This window comes from Sus scrofa, chromosome 1 (assembly GCF_000003025.6).
Source record: "Sus scrofa isolate TJ Tabasco breed Duroc chromosome 1, Sscrofa11.1, whole genome shotgun sequence".
Lineage (NCBI taxonomy): Eukaryota > Metazoa > Chordata > Mammalia > Artiodactyla > Suidae > Sus > Sus scrofa.
Window position 1 is genome coordinate 89,835,473 of NC_010443.5, and position 18,304 is coordinate 89,853,776.

General features: G+C 38.7%; 1 protein-coding gene across 1 annotated transcript in view; it reads left to right on the forward strand.

Moving 5' to 3' along the window:
- IMPG1 (interphotoreceptor matrix proteoglycan 1) overlaps positions 541–18,304 on the forward strand; it is a 150,518-nt gene continuing 132,754 nt past the window's right edge. Inside the window, exon 1 of the mRNA XM_021092283.1 lies at positions 541–919. Coding sequence (XP_020947942.1) covers positions 853–919 — 67 coding nt within the window. The 5' untranslated portion in view covers positions 541–852. The remainder of the gene's footprint in view (positions 920–18,304) is intronic.

Sequence of the window (18,304 nt, forward strand, 5' to 3'; positions counted from 1 at the left end):
GTTTGCAGGGGGAGGGGAGATAAAGTCTCAATATTCATTATTTGATAATGCCTGAAAGCGAAAAACAAACAAAAAACAGTAATGGAAGCATGCTATTTCGAGGTAAGAATGAGACTGGAAGAATTAGCTTACAGGAAGAAAAGTGGTTGCACCATTATCCTTCACAAAGCTTGTATAACTAATGGACTCCATACCCTCTGAGTATGAATAACAGATTTAAAATTTTTAAACCAGACCTGAACTAAAAAGTTCATCTGGATATTATGCCAGAAAGACAGCAGTTTACAAAGCAGTACAATTCTACAAGAATGGAGACAGGTTTGCTTTCTCTGGAGTCAAAGATATTGAATAACCACATACTTCCAGAGGCAGCAACTCAGCACCTTCAATGGCTGTTCCTTGTGCATGTCATTTTGGAAAGTCTTTGACCCTGTCATACTTCTTCTGCATTTGGCAGGACTTCCCCTGGCTCTCTGTGTCACAGTAACAGGTGAATAACTACAGAAAAAAAGATCCTTCTGTCTCTGGACACTTGTTTATAATGGCATTCAGGGTCCCGGAGCTAGGCTGACAGATGCTCTTCCAGAAGGTTAATGAGATAAAGGTTCCTCCAGCTGACCCTTAAGCAGAGATTACACCCAAGGGGAAGATAAGGAGATTATTCCAGAAGCAGGCACTGCCTCATGTTCTTCATAAATTAGCACCCTCAGAAAGGTAAACCAAGAAGGTCACCCTCACTCAGCTGACATCAATAGTTAATTATTTTTCATATTGCTGTCATTTTATTTTTTTAAATGAGATTTCGGGCTGTTCTGTAATTGTTACCAGAATTACCAATGCACAAAAGCCAGAATGTATTTGGAAACTAGAAGGGCTATTTTTGTTCTTTGGATTTTTCTCCAAGTTCAAGGAATCAAAGGTAAGTTATTTGAATGTTTATTTATTTTTTAATTGCTTATAGATAAAATCTGTGTACAGAGACAAATACTCAAAGTGAATTAAGGCCTCTCAAAGAGCTCATCTGGGGTAGGCCCTGAATAAATTCATTGATTGACTGAATGATTGTTAGAAATGTTTTTCACTTGATTGAATGTTTACTACAGAATGTTAATTGCAATTTATTTTAAAATAGGAGTGACGAAGGCATCCTATTTACTCCTATAAAACACTGAATACCCATTCTTATCATTAATTTCAACAACATTAGTAGGGCTATTAAAAAATGAAATACTTTATCACCTATAATTAGGCAGAAAATGTATTTTTTACCTTCTCATAGTTAAATCATGAGTTGCTTTCCCTTGGAAAATAGCAAGTATGCTTTATCCTCAGAGTTCATGATGATGAGCTACTTAGAAATTTAGTTGCTTATGAAATTATATGCAGAAAAGAACTGCATGTTTTATGGCAAAACTTCAAGTGAATCTAAAATTAAAGCAAGCCACAAAACAGGCACATTTAAGAAAAACAATGTATTAAAAAATTTACTGTTGAAGAAATCTTTGCTTTTTTATGTATAAGCCTGATCATTATAACACACTTGATCTTTTTAAAACATTTAAAATCAATAATCTTCTGTTCTTCTCTAAGGATAATGTAGCTTTGGACATTAACTGAGCATTGATTTTAAAATGCCCATAGAAAAGTAAAACATGTAGTTGTTTATATCTGATCCTGTCAGTTATTTTATTGGTTGCATTTGAAAGGAGAAGAAAATTTCTGGAAAAGGTTATATGAAAATTCCTCTATGTTTTGCTACCGAAAAATGATAATGGAAGAAGCAAAAGTTTTATTTACCTTCCCTTTCAAGTGTCAATTATATATATATATATATATATATATGTTTAAATTTACAAAAAACATTTTAATTAGAAACAAATGATGGGATTCCAGTATTCTCTGAGCTTAACCTGCTAAAACAAACCAATGTGTCTGTTTCAGAAATTTGACCAATCAAATCAGCTTTAGTTTTGTTTGGTTTAATTAATTATATTAATTCAATTAGCTATTTTTCCTATTCTCATATACTACATATTAACTATTACAAATAGCATAATTATATACAGAAAAGTAAATGAAACAAGCTCACCAAAAAACTACAACTTGTTATATGCCTCTATCTAGGAAACAAAGTATTAAAACTGCATAATAAAAAATCTTTACGTGTTTACTTGTTCGAGGCTTTTTATTCTGTAAGAATCTCAGATCTGAATTTCTGTTAATCTTTAGTGAAGTCTACAATATTTAGAGTTTATGTACTTCAGCCAGACTGGTTTCCCATTTGTGACTAATTAACCATCATGAGTGTATTTACATAGAAAATGCTTTGGGGAGAGAGTTCAGTGCAACTAGCTGTTGAACATAAAAATTGAGTGTTTATAAAGTCAGGAATTTCTTTTTAAAAAACCTATAGATTATTTGAAAAATCAAAAGATATGAAAAACTATCCATAGTACACCTATCCAAACACAACTTATTCTGGTATCGTCAATATGTTTCCTCAGTCTTTTTTCTATGCTTTTACGTAATTTTTGCATGATTGCAATTCTACACACCACTTATATGAGGCTTTTACACATCTATTGCACCATATTAATGTTCTACATTGCTATCTTGTTTTAACAAGCATTATTTTATTGGCTGCATAATGTTCCTTTCAATTACTATATCATGATTTCCTTTATCTAAATACTCAACAGAGAAATAATTGTTTTTAATTATTTTGTTATTATGAATAAATTTGCAATGATTATCTTTGTGCATAAGCCTCTCTCATTATTTAGGATCCTCTCTCAGTGTTTAGTGGATTTTTTTAGCATAAATCCACTAAAGCAAGATTATTGGGTCAATGCAATATAAACAGTTTTAAGGTATTTGACGCATATGGCCAAATTTCTCCTCAAAAGCTTTCTTATGCCTGTAGGTAATTTTCCCTAATTGGATTCCGCAAGCAGAGTGTTTGCCACATACCCAAAAGATAGTGTTAAAAGATTCAGACATCCCAATATTTCAAAAGCTTTCCTTTAAACTTTCCAGATTCCAAATGTACTTCTTCCACTGACACACAAAAATAAAATGGTTTCGATTTCAAAACATTCATTAAAGAAAATTGTTTAGTACAACAAAAATCAGTTCAATAGTTCCAAAGAACAACTGCTTCATCAAGATACCAAGGCTCCTCTCTTTGGTATGCATAATGGGAATACCAGTTTCTTCTGATGTGTACAGCACTGCTTATGCTCTTACCTTTCCATTTCACATAAATAATTTCATCTAATTGCTTGTGACATTCTGATGTGTGGGAGAAAGAGAAGAGAGAAAATCCGCCCTTAGCAAACCCCAAAATGGAAACGCTATTTATCAGAGTACAGGCGTTTTTGCATTACATTTGGTTATACTAAATGAAACCTTTAACTAAGTTATTATTAGTTCACCAAGGTAGGGTAATTATTTTAGTAACTGTGAAATGTCAGGAAGTTTGCATTTGAAGACACTCCAGTTCCTGCTAATCGTTTACTACTGGGATATGTTTTCGTTTCACAAAATCACCCAGGAAGGTATTTTCCCTTATTGCGGTTCCATGAACAGAGAACAAAGCTTCATTTATATTCCTGAGATACCTGTCCAATAACACTCATATTAACTTTGCAGCTCCTATCTTTTTTCATTTCTGCTACAGTCTCAGAACAGCATAATTTAAAAGGTTCAAGGCAAGGTTTTTTTGGTTCAATTATATTGGAAAAGATGTCCTTAGAATTGAAGGTGTGTAAACTGAAGACACCTTTCAACTGAACAAACTGTGGCTAGCACACCTCAGACCATTTATCAGATTACTTGCTTTCAAATCAAAAAGCAATTGCTGCCTTGTGACCCTTCCATGCTTATTTTGCCGATCACACTAAAGGGCTCTGACTTTATTACACGTGTGAGCTAATTAGGCAGCGTTGACATGACCTATTGCTTTCTTGGCCATTTCTGTCAATCATGAGCCTGCGCCACCTTAAATATCAACCACATTTGTAAGACTAGTCCTCTCTGCAAACAGATCCTGTATACCTTCAGTGCCTCTCTCAGGTTCACAGATTTTAGGCTGTTTTAAAAATAATCCATCTGAGGCAAAAAAGTTTGTTTTTCACAATAGTCTCCAGTTTGATATTCTAATTCAGCAGATTTGTGGAAGTGGCCATAATCAAACTCCTGACCTCATCACTGTCCTGGGAAGTATCAAACTCCAGGGTGACAAGAGTTTCCATCCATGCCACCCATCCTGGCTTCAGCGTAGGAAAGTCACTGGCTCAGCTGTGGGGAAGCAACTGGTTAGATCAACCATTGGAACACCAGAATGCAGCTTGTTGAAAGGAAGGAGAGTGTGACGTTCAACCTTCCAGAGCAGATGGTTTTCAGCAACCACTGGGTCTGAGCTTCCTGTCTGAGAGTGGGAGACGGTCACCAGAATTTTAGCCTCACAAATCAGGAGCACCAAGTCAGATCTAACCATTTTCCTAAGAGAGGAAGGTGTGCTTTTTGCTCTAGGTCCAAGGCAACCGGCAGGCGTAAGCTTATCCTACAGTGAGTTGCTGTGGTTGACTGGCAGAACTGCAGTAATGATAATTCGTATATGGAAATGCCATTGTCAAGTCTGAACTACAGCGTGCGTTGCTAGGATTATTGATTTAGCATGTACTCCCACTGTTGTACCTCTCTTCTGGCCACAGTGAAGGTGGGAAGAATAGGAAAGAGCTACAAAGCAGCGATAAATATTTCTAAGGCGATGGCTGTATTCAGTAGAAAAATATTCTCCCATTTTCTTTCAGTCAATCATTCCTGAGGAAACAGGGTCTCTCTGTGTGCCTTTGGAAAGTCATCTTCATCCATTCCAGCTTGGGTTTCTTCATCCAGCTACATTTAGTCCCCTCACCCACCATGACTGACCTCTATTTTCATAATTCTTCCCCCAGGAGAAGGGTTAAAGGAAAGTAAGGCAAAAGAAATCATATAGAGAAAAGTCAGAACCTTGAAATTAGTGAAAATTTCCACTTCAGAAATAGATGAACTTCATACAGAAAATAACATGTGTAGGGCAAATTTGTCAGTCTTACAGCTCCTGCTGTGTTTACAAACAATTAGAAGCTACATTTAATTAAGCTCAACTATGAAACCCAAGGGCATTGTTACTAAACCACTGTAGTCAGTTCAGACCTGATCCAAATACCTTGTGGACAGCAGTCATATTAACAGTGCTTTACCTTAGTATTGTATTTTTCTTGTAAAAGCTCATGTTTTAATTAATGTTATTTCTTAAGATTTCACTGGTTGGTAGACAATGTGGTGATTTCTAGTCAGGAGCCTAAGACAAAGAATGCTAAGTAATGTTCCTAAAATCATTCGAAGTAAGAAGGTTAGAACCAAAGCTGGGATTTGAGCTGTATCCTGTCCTATCTTCTTAGTCTATTAATCAGCTCTGTATAATATAATGAGCGCAATGAATATGGTTTTTACTCCTAAATCAAAAGCCAACTTTCCTCTGCTCACAGCAGCAGATGATTGCTGGTTCCAGGCCATCGCTAACATCTATTTGCATGACTGATCTCAGGAATGCTGGCCACATCCTTCTGCCCCACCCTGAAAATGGAAATACCAATTTTAGGAGTTCTGTTACTCATTAAGGAAGGAATGTGACATTCTGAACTCTTTGGAGAAGTAGAGGTGTTTATTCACAGTGTCATTTTATATACCCACTGAAGCTCTGAGTTTAGTGGCAAGTGACAAGATTGTGCTATGTATCCAAAGGCAGAACCCGGCCAAATGAGTGTGATTAGACACAGTGGGAAAGCCTCTTCTGAACCAAAAATACCTGCCTATCAAAACACTGAAATTTCACCTCTAGGTTTGCAATGTTTCCAGAATCCAGGTACGCAATTCTGAAATTCTCCTTTCTAATAATCATCCTTTCTTTCATGGAATGTGATTTTCACAGTTACCTAAACCACCCCAATCCCTCAGCCTCTCCCAGTTTCTCCAGTTCTTCAGCCCATTTGGGCCTCACCCATCTTCACATTAATCCTAGGTCCTGGGATCCACTCTGGACCTCCCTTGGCAAACTTCTTGTTAGTACAACAGAAACTTAGTCCTTTACCTTCTGCCCCACTCCACCTTGCAAAATTTCAGCTTTCACTTTTTCCACTCTCTTTCCTGAGCTACTAAGTTTCACTGGAGAAGGCCAAATAAAAGAGGGTTTTTATCAAACAAACGAATGCACTGTAACTTGAATCAGGCCCTCCATGCTATTCCACAGTCATACTCACCTCTGATCCCCAGATCCCTGCCCCAGGCTGATTTCCAAAGTTTTCCTTTCTCCTTGAACCTGCGGCCTGATTCTCCCTCCTTCATGACAGCACAGTGAAGAGCAAAGGCTTCAAGGTTTGTACAGGACTATATTCAACACGGCACACAGCAGCACGAGGAGGTCTGTCACTGAGTGGCTACATGACCTTGGCAAATTGCTCAGTCCCATTCTTCTCTCCATTTTATGGTTTCTCATCTATAAAAAGAAATAACAATAGCAGTGTCTGCTTCATTGGGCTGTAATGTAATGAACATAAGTGAAATAACATCTATGAAGCTCTTAGAGAGGTATCTACAAAATCACTCAACAAGTGCCAGCTTCTACAAAGCGACTATGTTTACAGTCAGCGTTACTATTACGGCCTCCTCCTACCTACTAAGAGTGAAGGCATTTGATTTCATTTGACGTCTCTTCTTTCCACTTCAAAGATTTTCTGCATCCATCCTAACTCTTCACACTCTCTCTTATTTCAGGGGGAAGAAAAAGATTTTGTATCTTTGCTAATGTTATTTCTATCTATCTATAATGTTAATTCCATTTACAACCACCTCCAAGGCCTTTCTCTGCCTGTCTCCTTTTCCTCTAACTTCAGTTTCCTGGCCTGGAGACTTTCATCCAGTGTTTCTCAACATTAGTAAAAACACCAGTGCTGGAAGCCTTGAAGATTCTGATTTAAATTGTCTGGAGTGGGATCCAAGCTAGTAAGGAGGTTAAAAGACAGAAGTAGTAAAAATCCTCCATATCTACAATAAGCAGTTAAGGGATACACAAAATAAGTAGATGCAAAATGTCAAAAACTGTCATCAGGAGGGGAGGAGAGCACATATGCAAGACTGTTAAAAATGCATTTAAAATTAAGGGATCAGCAACTCAAAATAAATCAGATAGATAGATAGATAGATAGATAGATAGATAGATAGATAGATAGTAGATAGATAGTAGATAGATAGATACATATACAAAAACTTCATGGTAATAGATAGATAGATAGATAGATATACAAAAACTTCATGGTAACCACAAACCAAAAATCTGTAACAGATATACATACACAAAAGAAAAATGAATCCAGGAGTTCCCATTGTGGTTCAGCAGATTACCAACTTGACTAGTATCCATGAGGACGTGAGTTTGATCCCTGGCCCTGCTTAGTAGGCTAAAGGCATTGCTGTGGCTGTGGTGTCGGCTGACAGCTGTAGCTCCAATTGGACCCCTAACCTGGGAACTTCCACATGCCACAGGTGTGGCCCTAAGAACAAAAATAAACAAACAAAAAAAAAAATCCAGAACAATTAACAAAATGCTGATAAAAACAAGCTAGAAAAATTGTGAGAGAAAAAAAAACTATTCAGGTTATCCTTTTATGAAGCCAGGTTTGAGAAGCTTGATTTATTGCCCTTCTGGAAAGATGTAATAAGTGGGTCATTATGTTATGAACCACCAGGGAATGTGTTTTATTCTCATAACTTTTTTTTTTTTTTTAGTAAATGTTATATCACAAATACATTTCCAGTTGGAAGGAAGGGTCTCATGATTTAATAGGTTGAATGATTTGTATAATCATTCCATATTGTTTCATTTTTTTTAACCATTTCACATAAAACATCACTGAATGTATTCAGGCATAGATAGGTTATAGGAATATGTATTTTGAAAATGCTGCACCTGGGATTTCCCATTGTGGCTCAGCAGAAACGAGTCTGACTAGCATCCATGAGGACACAAATTTGACCCCTGGCTTCACTCAGTGGGTTAAGGATATGGCATTGCTGTGAGCTGTGGTGTAGGTCACAGACTCAGCTCAGATCCCACATTGCTGTGGCTATGGTTTAGGCCAGCAGCTGCAGCTCCAATTCGACCCCTAGTCTGGGAACCTCTATATGCCACAGGTGTGGCCCTCAAAAGACAAAACAAAGCAAAACAAAAAAAAAGAAAAGAAAAGAAAAAAAGAAAATGCTGCACCTAATGCAAGCTGTAGAAAGTCACCTAAATGCTTCCTGAAGATGGGGACTGTGTCCATGTTGTTCTTGGTCATCTCATCAGCACCCCCTTTTCAGGCAGCTACTACTACTCTGCATCCTGCATTCTGTCTCATTTCATGCTGTTATCTTCTACCTAAGCCAGGAATCTTGGTATCATCTAAGGCATCCTCCTCTTCTTCATATCTAATTTGTCACCAGATCCTATCAAGTGCTGTGCTGATAAATATTTAGTCTATCTTTTCAAGCAGTGAAAATCCATATTCAAAGGGTTTTCCAATCTCCATAGTGTAAATAAAGACCCCTACTATGGCTAGTTTCAAACTACTGACATGACAGCTTCTACCAGGAACAGGCACAATTGGCTCTCAGAGTCCAGATGCCAATGTGAGCTTGTCCAGCACACCGCTGCATTATCACCTTTAGGGTAAAGATGTTGTTTAACCCCATTGCTATGGGATCATATATAATAACAGTCACCTCCCTGGTCCTAACCTCTCCATTTCCTAAACCCATGAGAACTAGTTAGTAGGTGGCAAATTCTGTCAATATGCTCTCAGAAATAGTCCTGTGTTTCTCTAGCTTTAACTAGTTTTGTTATCCATTTCACAGCATGTTCTCCTGCTTGGAAGAAAAGATTAAAAAAAAAAAAAGACTTCAGAATAAAGTTCAATCATGTCATTTGAGGGTCCTTATGATCTGCCTCCACCTTCCTCTCCAGCCCACTTACTTGTAGAGCCTGCATGAGTTCCTGCCATGGCTAGACTCATGGCTTTCTGCAGATCTCCTTACTTGGGAAATATACATCAAGAATTTACAAAACATATCTGTGGTATTTAGAGAATAATAATGAAATGCTCACTTCCCAGATTAAATAATAAAACATTAATATTATCTTAGAAGCCCCCTGTCTGCCCTGCCAGGATTTCATCCCCTTTACTGTGTTAATCACACACGGTTTGCTATTAGTGTTTCCATATATTGATGTATTCTCTACATACAATATTTCTGGAAGTTCCCTAGTGGCTCAGTAGGTTAAGGATCCAATATTGTCACTGTTGTGGCTTGGGGAGTTTTAATACATGAAAATTGGCAAATGCTACAAAGTTCCTGGCCCAGGAATTTTCATATGCCGCAGGTGTGGCCAAAAATAATAATAGTAACAATACTTCATTTTATCTTTGTGTGGTACTTACTAAACAATGTCAAGTTGTATGTGTTCTCCTATGACTTAGTTCTTTGGCTCAATATTATATCTTTAAGAGTCATTCACATTGTTGCCTCTAGCAGACCCTGAGAAAAAGCTTACCCACTATTCTTCATTAGGGAATACATTTTTAGGGAACAGAAGGAAAAGAAAATGAGCAGGGAGGCAGTGAAAGAGGGAAGACTAACTTAAAAATGGCTTACTAATCCGGCCAACACGATTTTTAATCTGCTTATTCTATCAATTACTGAGAAAGATCTCTTAAAATCCACCTGCTCTTATTGTCGATTTTACTTTCTTTACTGTTCTGTCAATATTTGCTTTATCTGTTTTGAGGTTATACTATGAAGTACATGAGGGTATAACTTGTTGCACCTTTCTGATGAATTTTCAACTTTTATCATGATACGACCCTCTTCATCTTTGTAATGCTTTCTGCCAAATGAGGAACTTTGTCAACTGGTGTGCTGGAAGTGGCCTACACTGACTTATAGGAGGCAATTGCTCATATCTCTTCTATATTCTATGTTAAGTTATAGCACATTTGTGACTTGAAATCAGCTATGGGGGAGTTTTAATACATGAAAATCTACAAAGGCTGAAAATCATGCTTCTTCTCCATCCCCAAGAGCTGGTTATTGAACATTTACCAGCAGATCTCTGACCACATCTGATATTAATATAGCTATACCAACTTTCCTTTGATTAATGTTTGTATAACTTTTTTTATCCTTTTAATTTCAACCTCCCTTTATCTTTTCACTAAATGTGTTTGTTAAAACAGCATATAGTGGGATTTTTTTAATGTAGTCTGACAATCTTTGTCTTTTAACAGAAGTGTTTTGTCAATTTATACTTAATATATCGCAAATATTGCATGGGAATATTACCAAAAAATTACATAGTTGTTTATTGGAAATTCAAATTTTACTCACTGTCCTCTATTTTATTTTATTTGTCCTATTCACATACTATAATTAGCCCTAAACTTCAAAATAAAATAGTACCAGATCATAATAACAGCTAACAATGTGCCAGGCCTTCTGCAAAAGATGTTTTCTTGACATCTATTTTCTCATTTAAGCTTCAAAACAAAACAAAACTGTATAACATGCAAGCATTAATTCAAAACTATGGTTTTAGAATTACTGTTATACCCTTTATAGGTTAGAAATTTGAAGCCTATAGAGATTATCTGCCAAGTCCAGGAAGTGCCTTAGGAAGGTAGAGCCCTCTTACTGAAACTTCAGCCCCACAGATGCTCAAAATGAAGTTCATCTTTCTCGGCAAGAACCATGATAAGTCCTGATGGATAAGAAAGGCAGAGACTTCTGTTTACCCTGTTTAATCTATTCCAATTCTGCTCTCCTTGATTAGCTAAAATATCGTTCTTTTGTGACAATACATGCACCAATGCTACACATGCAATTCTCTTTACTCAGACCTCCCAACATAATCCAAGATCGAGTTTACATTAGAGACTAAAACTAAAGAGTAGTTGCTCCATGGTTTTCACTATTAGAATCGCAGGCAGCAAAAAGATTCAGAAAGTAAAAATGCTGGACTAAATCAAAGCTGATTCTGATATGAGTATTTCAGACATGGTAAAAATCTAATGAGATAAATATGCCCCAAATATGTAGCACCCCTGAGAATCACAGGAAGAAAGATGCCCTATGTTCTGGCAACCAGCACAGCTGACACCAGAGGAAAACATGTATTTGGCAAGTATCATTAATGTGTCCCATAAGGAAATTGATATTCCTACCCACAATACATCCTCAATGCACCCCCCAGCTTCTGAAGTTAGCATCCTCCTAAATTGAGGGGATTTTTTTTATAGGCTCTTGTATGTCTCTGTGAATTCCTATTACTTGTCTTTCCTTCAGCTTCTAAGCAGATCATGGAGAGAATCTGCCTGCAGCCTGGTAATGACCTAGTACTGTTCCAATAAAACACTTTGGTTTCCATATCATTCAATTTTCATTCAAATTTTCTGTCAATCCAGGCTAGAAAAATGCTCTAAAAACAGTAAAACACCCCGTTTATTTCTGAGACATCACTGCAACTCATGATCCACATAACTCAGACTAACTTGTAAAATTCCATTCTGATTCTTTTGTTTGTAATCTATGTATTTATTTAAACCCTGCATTCTGAAACCTATGGAGATAATGACCCCAAAGCACGGGTTTCTTTTTGTCAGCTACTGTGAACAAGCTCAGCCAGACTGGCCAGCAACTTCAACATCATTGTCCTCACTTCCATTTTGCATCCTGTTTACCTCATCCTGACGTCAGTACTAAATCAACTCCACTCACTCTTTTCCAAAGAACAATACTTTACAGTTCATCACAGCTTATAGAAACATGCTACTCTCCTAACTTTTAACATTGGATTATCTTGGGGGCATAAGAATTTTGCTTATAGATTCATGTAGAAATAATTTACAACCTTTCTGCTGAAATACTCAAGTATGCTTTAGCACTGCATGAAGAAGCTAAGTATTGATCCTGTGGTTCCTCACAACCTCTGGTACCACACTGCAGACCCTGAGGGCATGTGAGAGTTGAGGGCATTCCTGTGGTCCTGGAATTGCCATCAGAATAGGCCTCTGGAACTGGCCTGTGGCAGTGAATGGCCTCGGCCATTGCATTGTGAAGTGGTTCCTTGCCTTGGATAAAGGTAGCATGTGTAAGCACTTTAAGCTACCCCACAAGCGTCTCAGTTGTGTTTCTCCTTTCTGAGGACACCGAGAGTGTTGCTAAAATATTGGCTGCCTCTGCACACCGATGCCAAATAGAAACACCAAGACAGAGTTGGAGGAAACAGAAAAAGTAGCTTTAATTGCCAGGCAAAAAGGGGACACAGCAGGCTAGTGCCTCAAGGACTGTGCCCCCCGCCCACCCTTCAAGGGGGTAGTGAGCAGGCTTATAGTGTTTGAACAGCAGGGTAGGATCACATGGATATTTTCCTGATTGGTGGGTGTTGAGGTAACTGGGAGTCAGTGTCATCAACCTTCTGGTTCCAACTGGTCTGGGGTCTACGTGCTTGTGGACAGCATCCAGTTAACTTCTTCCACCTGGCAGGAGCTTTAGCACCTGCCAAACAGCTCCAAAGACGGGGCTCAGAATATTATCTACAGTCCCTAAGGAAACTGAAGGTCCTTGACTTTGTTGCATGGCTAAACTATTATCAGTCTATCCTGCTTGACTGTTTTTCTTTGTATTTTCTCACACTCCTGATTAAATTGATTCTTTGACTATGGTTTTTCTATAGACAAAAGGAAAGAGGAGGACATGAGTCGGGCTCCACTCTGAGAAGGTCTCATAGGGTCCTGCTTGGTTGCAAGAAGCCAGTCCTTTCTGAGAACATTCCTTCCCCATTCAACATCCTCTTCTCTCTCCCCACAAAGGGGGTGGAGAAGGAGCACCCATTTTGGTCTGGGTGCAATGAAGGGCACAGCCCTGATGGATTCCTGCCTCTTCACTCCCTAACACCTGCCAGGCATGAAGAGCTCAGGACCACACTTGCTCACAGGTTGACCCCACTTGCTCACAGGGTCATCCCCCTGGACACAAAAGAGACCACTCCCCTTCTCTCTTCTACCCCTCCCTTCAACTTCAGTTCTGCTCCTGCCCTCTCACCAAGCCACATCTGCCCTCAGCAAAATTTCTCTGGCTATCACCTACAGACTTGTTTCTTCCTCTTTTTTTTGAGTGCAGTTGAGTGGTAGAAGGGCTCCATACCTGTGTAGCATATGAATATAGAATAGAATAGAACATAGAAGACAGCAACCTTGATTTCTTGTCCTGATTTCCCAAGGTCCTAATCTTTTGCTTCTGACAGCAAATGCAAGGGCTAAACCTGATATTTGCAGCAGGAGGAAAAAGAATGCAACTGCTCTAATTCTTGGAGAGAAGGGAGTCCTGTTTTTCATCCTCAGCAGGGAATGGCATTGCTGAAGGATGCCAGGGTTGGAGGTAAGGAAAGCTCTCAGGGTCTCTGAGTTGTCAAAGCATCAGAGAGAGAAATGCTGCAGCATCCATGCTCTTCATCACTCATCACCAGTCTGTATGCTGACTATCGTGAGAGTTTATGTCTGTATTTCTTTAAAGAACACCACTGGAATTTTTCTTAATGTTGACAGTCCTCTTTTCTGTCATTTATTGCCACACGCCTGCACTGGGGTTGTCACTGTGAAAGCTCATTACAAAGCATATGTAGGGAGAGAGATGGGAAAGCAAGATGAAGAAGCTCTTGTGATTGCCACTTAATTGTGCAGAAAACAGTGTGTGTAAAATCCCTTGCAATGTTCTGAAACAGCATTAAACAAGGTGTTCAGTATACCCTGGGCAATTTTCATGGCATGTTCAGGTATGTCAAGCACGATGTATATTTAGTTGCCCTTGCTCTTTAGAGAAAAAAATTCAGGCAAATAATTCAGCATTTGCACTAATGAAGGGGGTGGACGAGGATGTAACAGATCACAAACAAGCTCCACGTTTGCAAAAAGGCCACCACGGCTCACGCTTTTTTGGTAAGATCTGGAAAACATGCACAAGATTAAAGTAGTATTTTTGAAAACTCCCATCATTGATTTGGTCCTGAAGAGTTCTCCACTTTCTCACTGTGGTGTTCTGTTCTTCAAATGGAGATTTTTGCTCTGTAGGAATTCCAGTAACTTTTGTCTCCACTTCTGTTAATTCATTCATTAGGACATTGCAGCCTTTTCCCTTAGGAAAACATAATGGGTTTGCTAAGTGCTTATACCAGTGGCCAGTGGCCGTTACTCTCAAAACAATGCTACCAAGAGAGCCCCAGTCTCTTCCTCCTGATGTCTGTTCTCATCACTATACACATACAGTAATCCTAGACTGTGAGCCTGCAGAGTTAGATGGTGAGAAAATATTCCTCTATAAGAGAGTCTGGCGAGCAATGGTCCAAACAGGTTGGTAAGGATCTGCTTAAATACATCACCAAGAAAGAGCCAGATTCATGGTCCAGGATGAGCCCTGAACTGGAAAATTTGTAAGCAGCCTATGACTAGAAGCCAACTTTGGGGTAGGAAGGGAAAATATTAACTCTTTGGTGATGCAAGGGCAGATGGTTTCCAGGGTGCGAGTCAACATCAAAGCCACACAGCTTCCATCCTAGACCCTAGGGTGGAAAAGACACTTTGACTGGTGGGTTAGCCTTCACATTAATGAATAGATATGTTCGAGCTATGCTTAGGCAATGTAATTTTAACACAGTAAAGGAAAGGTCAAATGCCCAGTATTTCAGAGCTGCCTCCCCACCCCTGGCCAGATTTGACTTTTTCTTAGGATAATGCATTGTTTGAATTCAGTGTTTGAATCCAATGGTTGCTTCATTAATTCCCCTTTCTCTGCATCTGAACACTTCCAAACTTGTCAAACTTGTCAAACTTGGGTGATGAGATCTAGGTCCGCTCCAGGATGGAGTGGCTAAAGAAATTTAATTTAAACCCCAGGGTAAGTGTTCAGTGTCGACCACCTTCCTCAGCCTGCTAGAAGTTGCCTGCCCCAGGACACACTGTCCTCCTTTCTGCCACCCAAACATTGTCTGCCTATTTCGAGAATCTCCCTGTTCCATGGGAGTCCATCCCAATGAGCGCAGTCTTAGCCTTTCCTCAGTTGGTCTGTTTTGCTGCAAAAGCACAAGCCTCGCCAACACCCTCATCAACAAATGTCAATATTCAACACATACAACCCGAGAGTCAAAGAGTGGAATATTTGGCGTTGTATTTTGCAACAGTCAGCTTTCATTATATTATGTGTTGAATAGCGACACCTTCTGGTGAAGAATTACAACAGCAGATATACTACACCAGGCTCTATGAGCACATTGCAAACATCAAAATAAAAAAAAGAAGGAAAAAAGAGGAGAGAAAACAGGGGGGAAAATACTGGTGGCTTTGCATGTGGTGTCAGAGGAACCCTCCCCCACTCATATAGAACTTGCTTTGTTTTAGGAAGTAGGGCAAAGACAGATTATTCAAAGAGTCTTACTGTAATTGAGAATAGAAAAATGGGTCAGTAGCTGGAGGGAAAATGGTATAAAGAAAGTTTTAAATAGAAGGAGAAGGAGTTCCCAATGTGGTGCAGTGGAAACGAATCTGACTAGGAACCATGAAATTGCAGGTTTGATCCCTGGCCTCGCTCAGGGGGTTAAGGATCCTGTATTGCTGTGCCTGTGGTGTAGGCCGGCAGCTGTAGTTCTGATTGGACTGCTAGCCTGGGAACCTCCATATGCTGCAGGTGCGGCCCTAAAAAGCAAATAAATGAATAATAGAAGGAGAAAATAATCACATGTTTTTAGTCTGATATGAATGATCTGATCAGACTCTGAAAGATTGTCCTCGAGAAGTGAAAAGGCTGGGATCCAGTGCGTAATAAGTAAAGGAACTCGCCTTAAACAGGAGCACAGACCAGTTATCAAATAATCACAAGAGAGAAATCAGAGTATCTAAGCACAGGTGCAGCCAGTGAGTGGGCGCAGTGCTGGAAATTTGAAAAGTTATCTTCTGGATCCTCCTGTTTTCAGTGAAATGTGAAGCAAGGTCATCAGCTGAGAATTTGAATTGGCAAAAAGTGTGGGGAATCTGAGAAAAGATTTTTGCAGTTCTCAGAGAGAGAGAGAAATTCAATGGACCAGGGAAATGTAGTATGGTATTATTTAAGGATCATAAATTTCAAGTGAGTCTTAATGGTTGTTTTTCTCCAGTCACGTTCAGCTACAAGGATGCAGGTGAGGAGAAGGCAAAGAGTTAGATTTGACCCTGGTTATGGTTTCGCCTGTGAAGTGCAAAAACTGGGGGACAAGAAAGTAGAGGATGTGTCCTTCTAAAGAGCCAGGCAATATTAATACTCTTCTATTTATACCCATGATTTTAATTAGCTCCACTAATTATTTGTTTATTTACTCTGGGATAAATTGAAAGAGTCTGGGGATGCTGATTTTACTAAATCATACTTTGTATATAAACCATCTCTTTTCTGTTCCTCTGTTTTTCATTCACAAAGGAATTTTTAATTTGTCTTTTCACTTAAGATATTATCTTTAATAAGATGACTGTATCTCAAGCCTCTGATATTAGACACTATAGAAAGGAGCAGAAATATAAATGGGAGGTTGCAATAATATATGGACAGGATATACTATGTTATTTTTCATGGTCTAATGGTTTTTAAAACAAATGTAACTGATACATATATTGCAAAAGACCCATTACTATGTCCACAGGAATTTTTCATTAATTCACCTAATGACTCTACTGTGCATCTGTTGTGTACAAAACACTGCTCTAGGCAAGCACCATGGTGTCTTGGTGAGAGGATAAGATTATAATACAGAGGTATTTACAGTCTAAATGCCTACAGTCCATGCATTTGCAAATTCAAAGTTATTTGCAGCTGGAAGGGAGGAACTCTTTACTTACAGCAAATTATCTTGCAAGGCAAGACAAAGCAAGCAAGCGCTGCACACGAGTTCCATGGCATCTGTTCACCTGGGTCACCTCTCTCTGCTATACATGTACCGAAACAGAGCTGGCACCTGGTGAATGCTGCTAATCAGTAAATGCAAGACAGATATGAGCCAGACTGGAGGAGCAGGAGGGGGTGATGACTGCATTCTGAAATGTGGAATCTGAGAAAGCTCAGGAGAGAAAGAGCACAAGATTGGAAGTGGGCCCTTGAAGGAAAAGTAGAAGCCCAGCAAAGAAGAAAGAGATGAGCCCTCCACCCTGAAGTAACAGACTAGCGGGGAGACGCACCTGCAGCACAGAATCGCAGGTGGACTTTGGGTCATGTGCAGTCCAGTCCATAGACTTGAAAGCAGTACCCCGAAAGAGCATATTAGAAAAGCAGAGTCATACCAGGAAATGATCTGCACAGGTATCAGATGAAAGCCCTTATTGCGCGCTTACACCATGCCCAATACTGCAGCTCATTTAATATCACAGATCTCTGTTAAGAGAGGTGCGAAGTCCCCATTTTACAGGTAAGGAACTTCAAACACAGAGAGGTCAAGTACATCCAACTTACACAACTGGTCAGTCGCAGAGCCAGTATCCTGCGTACCAGTGGTACTGTTAAAACTTTTTGAATAGTTCTGTAACATATGACTTGCATTGCTACCACGTTTTTCTTTCACAAATAATGAATACATTTAACTTATAAAGTTAGGCACCATGAATATTAGCTGTTCCTCTTCTGTATTTAGAAGCTCTAAATAGTCAAATATATTAATTTCCACGTTTGTCTTTTCCTCATTTACTGATATGACTATTTGCAAAAACTATGGGCTTAAGGATTGTTTTTCCTAAAGATTAATCTACAATATAACTCAATTGCATTTAACATTATCCAAATTAATAATATATTTAACCAAATTATTTCAAGAGTTTCAGTCTTGGACTCTGGAAAATGTAGGGGTGTTTTGTTTTTTCTGAAATCAATTTGCCTTCCCTTTGTAACTTTGAACTTCACCCAGAGGTGGTTGTTCATATCAACCAATTTACCATCATACAAGTTATACTTAGGTTTTGTCATTACCTTAGAGAAATATTTTCTGCCTCAAAAATTTCTCCAATCATCTACTAAATTTGCTCCCTTTTTATGGCAGGTCTTTTAACTATCAATTCATTCTCATTAAACTTTTACCTATACTCTTTCAAAATACTTATATAAACTAAAAATATCAACTCATGTAAACACATCCAGAGAATCAGAGTTCAGTTCAATATCA